General features: G+C 42.2%; 1 protein-coding gene across 2 annotated transcripts; it reads right to left on the bottom strand.

Annotated features, from left to right (window-relative positions):
• Positions 1-210: 210 nt before the first annotated feature.
• On the bottom strand, positions 211-15127 carry edem3 (ER degradation enhancer, mannosidase alpha-like 3). 2 transcript variants are annotated; one of them, XM_047586795.1, is made up of 21 exons: positions 13426-15127; positions 13280-13325; positions 12886-12986; positions 12309-12348; positions 11973-12085; positions 11700-11853; positions 11112-11246; positions 9681-9786; positions 9328-9425; positions 8727-8852; positions 8549-8632; positions 8235-8318; positions 7832-7956; positions 7188-7359; positions 6958-7103; positions 6696-6840; positions 6259-6450; positions 5876-6041; positions 5497-5682; positions 3851-3898; positions 211-1533 (listed from the first exon to the last, which is right to left on the bottom strand). In XM_047586795.1, the coding sequence occupies exons 1-21, from the start codon at positions 13512-13514 to the stop codon at positions 1148-1150; spliced, it is 2742 nt and encodes a 913-aa protein (XP_047442751.1). In that variant the 5' UTR covers positions 13515-15127; the 3' UTR covers positions 211-1147. The 2 variants fall into 2 exon arrangements, with proteins under 2 accessions (XP_047442751.1, XP_047442752.1); XM_047586796.1 differs by lacking the exon at positions 3851-3898 and having other exon boundaries at positions 13426-15119.
• Between the last annotated feature and the right edge of the window lie 385 nt (positions 15128-15512).

Below are 15512 nucleotides of genomic sequence, written 5' to 3' on the forward strand. Positions count from 1 at the left end.
TGATTTCCACTGAAAATTCACAGAAATGACATGTGCTGAATATCCCAGTAAATGCATTGCTTTTTCATTCACTAAAAAGTGGTGTTAAAGTCTAGAGTAAGATAGAAAACCCATATTCTACTGTGCCTTCATCTGTGAATCTGCTACCTTTACCAATCACAATCAATTACAAATACCACATACCATGAACTCAAACATGCAAGGCAAACGTCCCGTTTCCCTCTGAATTTTATTTCATTTGATCCTGTCAATTTATTGGTTTATTTCTGCTCCTTGCCGTCAGTTTAACATGACTGACAGATCAGCTCCTGGCATGACAGATAGATCACATAGCGCCCCCCCGTGGCGGCCTATACGGTGTGTGATCCATCCCATCACGTCGTCGAGGGTGTGTCTTCATCACCCAATGTGGTCCAGAGGCTGTTGTTTGTGGGGTGATCCAGAACCTGAGCGAACACCACTATATTATCTCAGTCAATTCAACCCGAAAAATACATATATACATTGATACATGACGTCATAGACCATCCGCAGAGATCAAGTTTGGTTTTGGGTTTGTCTGCCGTAAAGCATCTTAATCACCACCGATGAAATCAATGAAGTCCTTAATCCTCAAAAACGGGTATATATGATTAGGTTCATTTGAAAATGCAAATCTATCATCACAAATATCACATTTAAATAAAATTAATTGGTCAATGGATTAACAAGTCAGAAAGTAGTCGTTGGACCAGCATTCAATTGAGCAGAAGTCATCAGAGATGCATAGAAAAAAATAACAGTGTGAGGAGTAATTCTGACTGGAAAGTGAAATGCGGTTACACACTGTCTGGTCCATGTCATTCATTAGGATTTGTTATGACAGAAACCATATGAGAGAGTGAGGTAAGAAACCTGGTTTCTTAGCCATCATCACGTTCTATCTAAAAAAAAAAAAAAAACAACAAAAAACACACTCCCTTCTGGTCCAGGGATACAGTATATGGGTTGCCTTGGCACGTGACACCATTCACAGAGGGCAAGATAAGAAACCTTCAAGAGCTTCCTTTGAGTTCATCACACTGAGGCTGGTGACGTGTGAAGATGTACTCACTCCAGGTCTCTGCCCATGGCGGGTTCAAAGCACAGTCAGGGGGTCTAACGACTGTCAGAGCTCATCCTTCTCCATCTGCTGGAACGCCTCCAAGTCCTCCTGCCAATCAGCCAGCAGCTCATCCACTGACTGGTTGCTTGAGTCTGTGCTGCCGGGTACCTCAGGCTCCTCTCTCCTCTCAGAGTCTCTCTCCTCTTCAGGCTGAGACAAATTAGCCTCTGCCTCTACAGGACTAGCTTCCTCTCTAGGAGCACTAACTTCCTCTGCAGGACTAGTGTCTTCATCCACAGGACTAACTTCCTCCTGTGATGAAGCCACTTCCTCAGGAGCCGATTCGTCCAGCTCCAATGTGCTCATTTGCGATTGGCCTATAGGCTCAAATGAGGTGGGAGTTGTTGCCTCAGTTAAGCAGTCCTCCTCTGCTTCTTGCGCCTCCACACCTGAAAAGTAAGCAGGGGCGTGTGACTGAAGAGCTTTTACATAAAGCAATGAACAAGGGACAGATACACACAGACAGACAGTCACACACACAAAGCTCTTTTCCTCCTCCTCAGTCAGTAATCTATACATGCCCCCTGGTCGTCATTCTTCGTCAAAAATAGAACAGTTTTCATCGAGAGGCTGTCAACTATAACAGCATGATGCTGATTGTGACTCATGTTTCCCACCGGATAAAGCCTTTCTCACATAGCGGTACAACCGAACTGAGAGTCAACTGAGAAAAGGAATCTGGCAAAAAGATGTGCTGTGATTTTTACACAGATCTGGCGTTACAGAAAGTGTTTGGTCTATTATCGTTTCTAAAAATGTGACCGACTCTTGAAACTGCAAGAAATTAGTTATTCTTTTATTATTATCGCACCAATAATTGAAGGCATCTGTTAGTGTCTATGTCCATTTCTTGAAAGCATTTCAGTAGTAGTAGTGAGGTTGAAGGTGTTCGGATGTGTCTCAAATTTAGAGGTCTTTTTTTTGACCTCATAGTTTTGTGTGGATGAAGTCTTTCGGTCACTCTACAACAGTGTAACACAAAGGTTACACAATGGCAAGATGTGGGCAGATACCGCGATTCGCTGACAAAGTGTTGCTCAAGCATCGATTGCCATCGTTGGATGTCATCATCCGTTTTAAAATGAACCAACCACATGTGATTAGTGGACGTGCCATCATATCAGTGGAGAGCTGGAAGCGTTGCAGCCAGCTCAGCATTTATTTGCAGAGCATCAACACTGTGACGCAGAGACTAGTGAGGGCCATGAGTTAATAGCTTCATAACGGGGGCTTGCACTGGCAAAAAAAATAAAGCTTGGGTTTCACTGGTAGTGCCAACACAGCATAAGACTCCCTTGTTGCTGGGCAACATCTTCAAAGTCTGACATCACGTTCAGATGAGAGTATGACATCAGCTGTGTTTATCTCTAACAGGCGAAGATTCTAGAATGTTGTTACAGACCAGTGGCTAATGTTAACGTGCCTGTAACAGTAGACACTGCACTCACGCAGTGACTTCAAGGGTTATGGAGTTCAGGTACAGATGGACACAGGCTATCTGATAATTATGGTGTTATGGATGGGCTGGGCGGTAAACCGGTTCCTAACGAATACCAGTATTTTTTTCCCATTATAATCTGATTTTTTAAATATACTGGCATACCGATGTATTTGATTACACGGCATTCAGACCGCTGTGCCGCTAGACAGCGTTTCAGACCCAACCATTTTTAATGTAGTGCTTCTTAACACACATGTTGCGACTGCGTCACTGTGAGGTGTGGTGAAGATGGAAAGGTCCTAAAACAAAAGCAGTATGTTTTTTTGTTTGTTTTTAGGTTGACCAGACGTCTCTGATTTCTGGGTACAGTCCCCGCTTTGGATGACCTGTGCCCCGGCTATAGCTGTCCCCGAAAGTGTCCCCAATATTAGTTTTATGAATGAGAAAAAGAAATGTTGCGCGCAGACTACAATTATTGCGGTAGCCGGTTGCACTGCTATTGACATTATATACATAGCAGTTGAAATATGTAAAAACAAACAAAGCTGTAATTTTCTCAGTTTCTTCATTTCATCTTGATAACATTTCATTTTTTTTTTCTCCAAGCTGTCCCCAGATTTCCACATCAGGCAGAGCTAACACGGAGAATTTTGAAAAATATTGTGATGTACATTTTTGGTCGTACCGCCCAGCCCTGTGTCACATGGCTTTGGGGTTACACAGACTGGCTATTAGTCAAAGCATTCGTGGTTCAAAAGGTGGAAAGGAAAGTGCAGATCAGATGCTTGTAGTCTCAGATCTCCTGCAGCTCCTAGTGCACTGTCATGCAGCTGAAACTGCATCTATCACAGGTCACGTCTGATTATAGTAGTCTCTCCTCAGACTTCTACGCATTAATTACAAAAACTTCCAATCAAAGCTGTTTATGTAAAACCGTTTAGACAAACAGAAACAACTTAAATGTACTTGATGGGGTTGAAATTTGCAAGTGTGATCTAACCCTACACTCTCCGACCTTGCTACTTAACTATTAGTTTGCCCCAGTGACTAAAGACAAAAAGGCTTTTATACTCTAGGTTCATCAGGAGGGAAACAGCAAATGACTCAATACTCTGCACTAAGCTTTTCTATCAAACTCAAACAGAATCCTGTGGTTAGAAGGCAGGACACAGGAGAGGCACTGAGCGATACAAGCATTACTACCAGGAGGCGATTACAGCAAGGGAAGGGATGAAAAGAAAGAAGGAAAAGAAGAGAGTACTTACTGCCCTCAATCAGGCTTCCAGGAAGAGGTTTACCTTTGAATATGGCAGCTGTTCATCAAAAGGGAAGGGGGTTGTGAAAAAAGAAGAGAAACCAGGAAAGAAACGAGATAAAGGTACAGTTACAGGGAATAGAGGGATTTGACAAGTGAGGAAACAGACGCGAAGCAATGGAGGATGCAATAGTGATAAGGGTGTAAACCTTGACCATGCTCCCATTATAACCAGGGACGGACTGGGACCAAAAAAAAATTGGCCTTGGCATTTTGACCCAGACCAGATTATTGGATTCTCTGAAACATCTGTAAACAGACACAGCTGCATTGGCAAAACACTGGCAATGAGCAAAATGATGTCGTTTTAAAAAGTGTGATTTTCTTTCATTGTAACCTACATTGTTTTTACATAAAAACTGCCCCAGACTCATTTTCCAGGCCTAAAAGGTAGCTTAGCCTAGGCCTAGGCCGACTAGTTAAACAATTATAAGCGTAATAATGAAGTCAGAATGCTGACACTGAGTGGTGAGTGGTGGCTTAATAAACCTAGAATTATTGGATTAAAGAGGCACACAGTTGCACTGGTATAATATAGGCAATAGACAAATTATATACTTTTTTAAAGCGTAATTTTCTTTCATTTCTGTACATTGCCCCTAACAATCTACATAAAAACTGCCTAACACATTTTTTTCCAGGGCCAAAAAGTAGCTGAGCCTTGGGCTAGTCTACAACTCACCAAACAAACAATAATAGTCTAATAATGAGAGTGGAATTGTGACCGCTGACTTATTATTATTGTTGGTGAATGGTGGTTTTAAAACGTGTTCTCACATTCAAGACTATTTTCAGGATGGAAGACATAGAAGTACTGACCTAGGCTTATTTTCTCATCCAGTCAAGTGTACACATTGTCGTCTAAATAGACACTGATGGTGAGGACTAATTAAACTTACAGTACAAACTACTTTGGCCATAGAACATTAGCCAAAATTATTTTATTGACGTTTTATCATTTTATCACATTTACCTACCTAGGTTGCTTTAGCCTACTCAATACATAGCTTAAGGCTTAAAACAGTGCAGCTTACTGCAGGTTCTACTACATGTAGCCCTGTGTCAGTGAAGCAAATAACCAACAGGCCACAGACCAGGATGTGTCAAGGACCAGTGGTTAGGAAACAAACTTTTGCCCTGACTTTTTTTTTTTTTTTTTTTGGCAAATGCATTACTCAAGCTGGACCAAAGCAAAAGGGGTTGGTGTTTAACAATTTGACTGGGCCAGCCCAGTGACAATCAGGCTGCTGATGTACTGGTTTTATGGGCCGGTCAGATCAATATATAATTTAAGAAACAAAGTGTCAGGACTGTCGGTCCACCGGGAAAATGCCCAGTATGCTAGATGGCCAGTCCGTCCCTGGTTATAACTACAAGCTACTGGGTGGCTTTGGAATGAGTCACAAGCTGTGAGCCTTCAAAGAATGCCTGAGTACCTTCACCTCATCTTTATTTTATGAAGCCAAGCCCATAATGAGGTTCAGCCAGAGGAGAGATATAAGTATAGAGATGCAATCAATCTTATCAAGAGAGATAAGTGGAGAAAGAAAAGAGCTTCAAGCGCCAGGGAGGGCACATGAGGGAATAATGTCACACCTCTGTCTCTGGCTTTGTCACTCAGCAGCACTTCCACCTCTCTGTACTCCTTCAGCGCCTCCAAGAGGATGTTGCCCTCCTTGTGGAACAGGAAGAGGAGGGGCAAGGTGATGTCATCTGTGCTGCGGCCGTCGCCAGCCATTTGAAACAGGGGAGCCGTGTCGCTGCTGCTGCCCTCGTTATCGTCTGGAAGGAAAAGGGGCGGGGCCACAGATTTCATGAGATAAATTGCTTGAAAAATGTCACAGACTTGCACTGACACTATTTCCTTCCATTCACAGTTTTATGCTGAATAGAGACACAAATGAGAAATATAAAAAAAAGCTGTAGAAATAAGTCATCATCTTGGTTTTTTGTGTCATGCACCACTCTCACTCACCAATGACTATGCCTCCAATGGCCCCGGCCTTCTGGATGTGCCTGGCCTTCTCTGCAAACATGCACTGACCCCTCTGCAGCAGAGCAATGCGGCCCTGGATGTACTCGGCATTGGTGATTTCAGTGCAACCACTGTAGGGTTCAGCCACTGTGACAAATCCCCGCACCTGCACACAGGACGGAAAGGGAGGAATTATTTTACTGCCGATCCTCACGTCACACAGGTTTCCATCTATCCTTCACATAATACTCCTGGGGAGGAAGTTCCCTCTCGAAAATAATGTGGAAAAGTGAGTGAGCGTCTCTTTTAGGAAAGACAAACAGGAGGAGATTAATGTGCCCGTTTGTAACCTGGAACCTTGGCAAAGCTACAAACCCACTCACCCCGGTGGAACTTTTAGACAGGTCTGTGCCAAACTGCGCTGGGCCTGCAGTCAGCACGACCCTGCCGAAGAAAGGATGGGAGACGATCTGGATGGCTCTGGGAGGAAGCTGCTCCTTCTGCTGCTGGCTGGACAGCTCCATCATCTCCTGCATGAAACGCACGCCGTCCTCTGCCGCTACAGCACTCACCGCCTGTGAGGGAAACATGAAAGTGCTCTGACGACATACTGGTGCATGCTTCATCATGCAGCATAAATACTTATGACTCTTTTGTCATTTACAAAATGATCTTCACATTTTAGGATCCTAAAATTTAAAATGAGATTATTTGATTAGGTTTTGCATGACAAGTTATCTTGTTTTTCCACCTTTAATAACAGAGAAGTAGTAACATTATTAGTCTGTACTACTGTAGCTGTTTTTTATCAGGAACTTACCTGCGTAGCATGCTGGACCAGCTGCACCCTGCCGTCTTTCAGGTGGATGAGACTGACTCCCATCCTCCTCAGCAGCTCCAGATGTTCCAGATTGTTTGCCATGAAATCCTGAGCCCTCAGGGGAGGACGCCCCATACCAGGTTCCCTAAAATGAAGTAGAGGAAGAACAAGAGCAACAAGAAGTTATATTAAAACAGTCGTTACACAGAATACATGAAACAGCGCATGCCTATAACCAGTCTAAATCCGTCTGCATACATACCTGTAAGGGGTAGGTCGAGGGCAGCTCTTGTCAATCACACTACGGATTGGATCTCTCAGGTTCCGAGGGAAGGCGGGGTCTGGAAACAGGAGGCGAGTGTTGGGGCACGTCCAGTCGAAGTTCGAGTCGTCCAGCTCCTCTTCTGACTGAAGTATCAGGAGTATCATCACAGGTTATATTGTGAACTGAAATTCATTAAAACTTTCAACACTCCATTAAATGTGAATTACCGTTCTGTTTACGGGAACGGACGGGGAGTGAGGGGCTGTGGAGAGTGACAGGGGCAGCAGGTGGGCCTCAGTTGTGAAGACGTAGTCCTCTACGTCAAACGGCAGGTCCTCCCCTTCAGCAAACAGCAGGAACAGATATTTGAACATCTCTGCGAGGAAGAACGAGTCCATCCTGGAAAGAAACGATAAGACAGGTAAAATATGGAGCGCTGGGCTGTCAACTGAATCCTTTGGTTCTGTTTTGGGTTTTTTAGTCCATAGTTTGATGTTTTATTTAGATTTTATGTGATTGAGTTACTGCATGAAATTAGATTCTCATCATCAACTTTCAGAATTTCCTTATTTTAAATGTCATCCTTGAAAATATTGTTGAGGAATGCTTGTAATAAAATACATTGTTTAATAAAGACTATGTTCATCAGCTCAGTTAATCTTTAATATCTAACTTGTCTTTGTCAATTTTATTGCTGGTTGTGCTGAGCTACAATCTTCTTTGCCCTCGCTGCTTTCCATATGATAATTTTCACATCACTATCTTACAGTACTTAAATTAAAGTGTGCCTAACGCATGTATAAAAGGCATCCAGCTGCGGGTAGTCAAATTCCTATCATGGCACACATGATACCAAGCCTCTCATCCTGACCTGTCCTCGTGGCTCCCGGTGCGCACATCCTTCATTGCAGCAAAGCCGCAGGGAACACGAGCAAAGCGGTTGAGGTTGTCCAGGATGGTGCGACCTGCCTCCAGGTAGTAAGGGTCTCCTGTGGCCTGGGACAACGTCACAGTAACAGCAGCGTGATCAGAATAAAGGACGTCGACTATGAGGCGGCTCAAGTGATGTCACTGACACAAAGACAAAGATGTAGCCTCCAAGGGAAATTATCTCAAAGATTTGCTGTATTGTTTCTGATCTGCATAAACTCTGACAGCAAGTTGACAACATTTAGACATGTTAACTTCTGCAAATTAATAATAGACATTTAGTACTTGTACTGACTTAGCAAAACGAGAACATCTACATCGTGTCAGGCTACTTGATAAATTACCTTGTAAAGGAAATAGGTGCTCTCTGCAAACTCAGGTCTCAGGGGATGTTGGGCCCAGTGTACCCTGAAATCAGTAGTGAATGCCTGGGGAAGAAAGGGGAAGGACAAGGGGGTCAGCACACACAATCCAAGCGATGTAATTAGAAACGCACAGATGAAGTCACAATGCAGCCGTGTTGCACGAAATTCAAGCGTGGCCATTTTCAAAGAGTTTTGTGTGGCGTCATTTGACTCAACGGTAAAATGACCCGATGAGCCATTTTTGGTGCCACAGTTAAAGCTCGAGATGTAGCATTCAAAGAAGGACAGGTTACCTCTGGGAGGAAGTTGTGTTTTTTGGTAACTTGGTACAACATCTCATGAGTCTCGATGGCGGGGCGGATGTCTCCCTTCAACACCTGGGTAATTAATCATTTGAGCCAAGTTATTGAAATGGCTCCATAAAGAGACATTTAGACATTTAACGCGTCAGTTCACGTGATTTAATCTGACCTGCAGCCCTGGGAAGAACGCCAGCAGAGAGTCCATCCAAGTGCGAGCGGGAAGAAGAGGTTTGTGGATGTGGACATCCAGCAGCAGAGGAGGTTGACTAATGTACTTCATAATAGATGCATAGTGCTAAATGGAACAAACCAAGTGGACATATTGGATATAACTGGCTCATGGTAAGTGTGGGTCAAACACAATACAATAAACGCAATGAAACTTGAAAAGTATTTCAACACAACAAACCTCACCAAACAACAAAATTAAGATTTGAATTGAAGTGTGACTAAATGAAATTTTTAAAAAGTAACACAAGTAAAAGAAAAAAATGTTACTTTAGCTAAAATTGAATGTTTATGTTGCATCTGAAATGGTAGGCAGCAAATTTAAAATAAATAAATAACTAAATTTGTGGTGTGAAAACAATGAAACTGAAGTAGACGAATACATGAATAAAATATAAAATGATAGTGCTGCTTCACGGTATGGAGGTATTGCTGTTGGGATAAATGCTATGATGCAGATGAACCAGCATCAGGTTACTCCAGCGAGTGTGTGTGTGTGAGTGTGTGTGTGTGTGTGTGTGTGTGTGAGTGCGTGTCCTCACAATATTGAAACGCTGCAGAAATAGGTCATCTCCCAAGAGGATGTAGGCCTTTAGCAGGTATTCATAGTACGAATCAATTCCTGCTCCTACTCCGCTGTCTGGAAACAAACAGAATAATGCATCACTTTATGAGACAAGAAGTGCAATCAGAGGACAAACAAGAGTCCTGATTGTACTCATTTGACCCCCATATAACACAAACAGAGCGACAGTGCTCCTATCACATGGATTTCCTCCTCTAACTATTACTGCCCCAGCCTCACCCACTCATCTCTTCATGTTTCGCTACCTCTGCTCCCCTGTCACTCAACTACAATTTCACCAGCCCTTCCTCTTTGTCCCTGGTCCCTCACCTCTTCTGACCCACTCTCCAGAGTGGATGTTGATAGTGGTTCCCACCAGATTGCTGTTTCTCTGTCTCTTCTCCCACAGAAAGTCCAGGGCTCTCCGGGCATGGGCCTGCGCGTGTGAATAAGAGAGCATTATTGATTAAAAAAAAAAAGTAAAAATCAATCAGCAGTAGCTCTCGACTGTTTGAATGATTTCAGTGATTGACTCAGTGCTTGTTCAGCAGTCTACTGCTGCCAGGAAATGAACCAGCCCAAGGCTAAAGAAAAGAGCAAGGGAAAATATCAATGTTTTTTTCTTACTGCACAATCCTTCATTACGTCCACTTGAATAAAACAATAATGCATTCACTGACAAGCTCAAAAATGTCCTGTTCTAGCTCATTTTACACCTCACTGTTTTGTCACTAGTTTTGGCAGGCGACTCTAAGAAAATTCATGATACATAAACAGTGGCTGAATCTCATTACAGGACCAGAGTCCCGGTTCTGTGCATGCGGTCTTCACTGTCACAGTAACTTTAACTACTAACCTGTCAAATGGTTTGTTATGAAAAAAAAATAATTAAAAACTAACTTCTCTTTTTTTTTCTTTTTAAGCAAGTATAAAAATACCGCATCAACTAACAAAGGCACAAAAACAAGGCAAAAAATTGCAAGGCTTCATATTTTAGTGGTAAAGTCGTATCAGAGAAATAATATCAATGCAGTCTATTGTGGTTTCCATAATTTTAAATGTAATTCTTCTTCAGATAGCTGATCAAGATGCAGGCTCATGTATTTATTAACAAGCTAAAGAAATGAACAGGGACAAAATACTGAACACATGCAACCCATTGTTTCATAAAAACAAGCATCCACAACCTGATTTCACAAACACCTGAGCCACTTGTAGGAATCTGTTTAAATAACTAAACGCCTCTTTGACAGCAGTGACATTAATATATCACTGTGTCAGCATAGGATATTATAAGATACACAGATCAGCAATAACATTATGACAGGAGAAGTAAATAACATCAGCCATCTTGTGAGAATTCTGCTGGGAAACTTTTGAACCTGGCATTCATGAGGGTGTTAACTTAGACATGTACCACCCACCTAGACCAGACCAGACACCCCCACCCCATAGCAATGACACTCCTTGATGGCAGCAGCCATGACAGCCTGACACAGACACACAACACACAAAAATGGCCCAACTAAAAAAAAACAAAAACACAAAAAATTATCTGCACACACAGAGGCCCCTCCCCTCAACTAACAACGTTCTATCGGTAGACATCACAGGACACCCTCAGAAGGCCCATGTCCATTCTCTCATGACTCACAAGGGAGACATACACAGTCAGTGAAAATACAAAAACTAAGAAATCATTCAGATGTCTGAACATTAATGTCAGCACATGAGGATTATATGATGGTGATGATGTGTCACCTCAAACACAGGGTCCCCAGTGAAGCGGCTTAAGGCAGCAAACTCCAGGATGATGGTTCCTGCACACGCTGTACAGGTGTCAGTTTCTGTGCCTGTTCTTGTCTCAGGACCCCTGACACCGTATTTCAAGTTCACCTGTCGATCACGCACACGCACACAGACACAGACACACAGACACACAGACAACAGACACACACATAAAAAAAAACAAATGTAATAGTTTAAAAAGAGATCTGGAAACAAGTCAGCCACAAAAAAACTCTAACAGCTGTGACAGCTGCAGGCAGAGTCTTGAAGCAGAAAATGGAAATCTGTAGTCATGATCTGGGAGAACGCTCAGCACAAAATGTAGATATCAGTTTGTTATTTGCAGCCCTGAAAGCAAGCATTTCTTTTGAAGTACAAACCTATCAAATATATTTAATATTTTCTTTTCTTCAAACACACTGCCTCCAGTGAATGAATGGTCGGGAAGTAGTGATTATCCTCCAATCAGAATACAGCACAAATACACTTCTTTATACTATGCAAAATCATTTTAAATTCCAGCACTAGGAGGCTGTAGTGCAGTATGAATTTCTGCCTCACCCTGGGATAAGGCAGGCCACTGCTGGTGTTGAAGGCGGGCAGCAGTCGGAGTCCTATGTCTTTGGCCATATGCAGGAGCTCATCCTGATACCACTGCATGTGTTGGCCTCCCTCTTTCAGCATCACAGCCATGGAGTGGCCTCCCAGAAGACCTCTGTGAAACACACACAACACCCACATGTACAATCCTCATGAGCATCCTAATGTTCATTTGGAACGACGCTGTTTAGTTTTCTAAAATGTCGTACTTTAAAATGTAAAGTCCAAACTCACCCAAGGACTCGAATGTTGGTTTCAAAGACCGACACTACAATGTCATTGTCCAGCCTCACATCTGAGAGGACTCTCCTCACTGCGGCCTCAAATTCTGTCGTCTTATTTAAAAGCTGAGCGGAGAGAAACGGTGCATGACCATACAAATCAGGCTTAGTTATAACCTTTCACGGCTTAAAAATTAATCTGACACTGGCTTCACATTTTGCAGGATTGCATCTTATTTCTGATCATTTTCAGATACAACACGTACATTTCATTATATTGATGCCATTTAATCTTTACTGATTACTGTGATATGGCTAAATGTCCAAAACACACAGAATTTATACTCACCACCAAAGTATCCAAAGTGTCGATGAGGGTCAGAGAAAACCTAACACACAAACACAGTATTGTTCAGCGGGCGGCTTTGTTTCCCCAGGACTAATATTTACACTGCTAATTCCTACTTGGAAAAAATTAAAGTATTAAACTTCGAGCTTAGAGTGTACACAGAAATTAATACTAAATTAAACCAACAGCAAGACTTAGTCTCATTACAAACAAGATTTTGAGAAACTCATTCACTCTTTCATCTCTAGCATTGTGCATTATTGTAGGGCTCCTTTGTCTTATTATTTTGACTCACTCCTGGTAGAGATCTAACAAGAATTGAGAGGAATGAGCACAGTACTGCCATTGATCCTTGAGTGAAACTGTTGACTGACTTATAAACTATTCAATAATCTTGGCCCAAAATAGCTGTCTGAGCTCCAAACTCAGAAAGGCTCTTAGATCTTTAGGAAATATTCAGTTGGTAAACTGTTCTCATTCTTTTATATACTTCTTTTGCCTTGCCCCTCAAAGGAAGTAAACCTCGGTTATGGTCTCCCCAACAATGCATTAGATCTCAAGGCTGCTTGCTACTCACTTGCCAAGTGCATCATCTATGTCTCCTCGACTCGGTTCAAGGCCACGTACTCTTCCTCTGCACGTTAGAGGCATCAGCTCATCTGCTGGGTATGCATGGTCCTGAAAAACAAACACACCATTGACACTGTGCTTTTTTTTTTTTTTGTCTGTTCCATAAAATGCTGCCTCAGTAGGCGTAAACGCCTGTGATCTTAAAACCACACGAATTAATCTAACGCTAAAACATTAGCTAGTTAGTCAACTAAAATATTTTCTGAATACAAATTTTCACAATTAAACATTACCAAGAAAAACATGACAACATTTAAAACCATGCAAGTCACAAATAATGTGATGAGTTATAACCAGCTAGCAACTACCAAGAAAGCATCCAGCGTGGACGAACAACTTACCATATAATTTTGATATGCATGATCAAACATCTCAACCACTTGGTTCCTTTGATGAAAGCAGAGAGTGGTCATAAGTCAGCACATCTTTTCAGGACGGAAAAAATGCTTTTCTCAGATTATGTTCTTGGTGTTTTCTTTCAGCTCACCTCAACCTGTGCTTCTCCTCCCGTGACATGGTCTTTCCGAGGCTGCACAATGCTCCGAAAAGCATCCATAAAAACAGTACTTGCGGCATTGTTGTGCGTAGGCAAAATTGAAGCGATAGACATACAACTACAGCTCAGTTCTGAGTCAGGCACTGCGTAAATATTTAGTCATTACCACTGCCCTAACCGAACAAATAACACCGACTTAAATAACAAAAATAACGCAAACTTACACGATCCCATTAGTTTCTACTTCTGATATCATGTTTACTCACTTTTAAGGCTTTGTCTGTGAGGTATCTGCTAACGATCCAACGGACACAATCCTAGTTTGTTCCTCAGTTTTGGCCACTTGAACTCCACCTGACCAGTGACTATTATCTGTTTGTCCCCAAGGTAAAAATGTTATTAATTGTTTATAGGAATGTTGCTATTTCAAGTACCCAGATCTCTAAGTGTAATCCAAGTGCAAATGAGTACCAGGAATTAACTGTAGTGCAAACTTGCTCCTGCTCCTGTAAGCAGGTTGGTGTGTCACACCTGTTTACTTTTCCAAGCTGTCACCTGGGACCACTGCATCCAGGACATGTGACGCATTGACATGTGAAACACTGACGGAACATTTATACCGGCCTTTAAAAAAAACAACACCTAATCAAATTAATTCAGAAGGCTAAACGTGAAAATAAAAACGCCGTTTCCCACTTGTCCTCTCCACCACACAGCGATCAAGACCAAGACTTTTCAAGTATAAAGGACGACGAATAGCTTCATGACTCACCGTTAAACCAAATCAAGCAACGCCGAGTTAAAAGTCCTGTTCTTATTTGTGTTTAAAGTCCCTCTTACTTAAAAGTAGCTACAACAGCACATTAATGCAAAACGCAAACCAAGAGGTCCTGGAGGCTCCGGACCACGCCAGCTCCTGTTATCACTCTGGCGTGTCTACCTTTATAGATATGAGTTAATGATTTCCTTCTCTTGACAGATTTCTTTCGTCCGCTAGTCAGACGAAAAGCCGAGCACTTGTCAGGGTTTAATTAGCCAGTTAGCCTGGTGTGCTAACTACCCAGGCTATTGGCGACGGGTAAATCGGAGATACAAGACGAATTAAGAACACCCTTCTCCATTGTTAAGCAAAGAATCTGACTGAACTATATTGTCTATCCCTTTGGTTATTAAGTTGATAAAGCCACCGTATATTGCTGTTACGTTAAGCTAGCTGCCGTACAAACCGGATGTCGCTCCGATGCAAACGTCAACAACATCCGCTTCCTGGAAAATTAGGTACTTTTCCCTGAGTTGAGCTTTTCAGGAAGCATCTTTTCTCAGGTTGAGAATTAAATTGGATCTAAGTCTTTGACATTTTAATACTAAAATCTCACTATATCCAAAACACTCCTTGTAGACCTGCACCTGAAAAACCAAAGCTCCACATGCCGTTTAATGGCTTCTGTCTTCTATCTGCTCACACACTAGATTTTGTTTTCTGTCGAACGAGTAGGCGGAAGAGTTACCTGAAAGACAAAGCTCAGGAACTAAGTTATCTTGTGCCCTCAACTTACTTGTCGCCAACGTTTCCTTGTGTTGCCTTCACGCCCCTTATAAAAGTTCGGGAAAATGTTTTTTCTCACCGACGTGCTTATTTTTACAATTATTAAAGTGAAGTATCGTCTTTAAGGGTTTATTGTTTCTCGGTATACCATATATATACGGGTTGGCCCGTAGCTGTGACGCGTCAGCGTGGCCGATAGGGGCAAGGCTACTCTGTGAACTAATTAACAGAGAAATTCCCTTTTTATTCATTCACACACGCACTATACACCAAAAAACAATGTATCAAATCTTCTCAGATGACTAAGATAAAAACTTACAGAGGCAAGGTAGCGACATCTTAAATGACCTCCCTCACTGTCCCGTTTGTATCTTAGTTTGAGTAAGTGGTAGCTCTCATCAAATGATGCAGGTACAGCATCAGTCACCAAGCTATAACAGCACACATTACGCAACAGCTTCTTTAAAATTTACTCAACCAAACCACAAACAGGTGCAAACTATAGAGCACTGTTTGCAAAGCCACCAAAGTG

Source organism: Mugil cephalus, chromosome 6 (assembly GCF_022458985.1).
Source record: "Mugil cephalus isolate CIBA_MC_2020 chromosome 6, CIBA_Mcephalus_1.1, whole genome shotgun sequence".
NCBI classification, from domain to species: domain Eukaryota; kingdom Metazoa; phylum Chordata; class Actinopteri; order Mugiliformes; family Mugilidae; genus Mugil; species Mugil cephalus.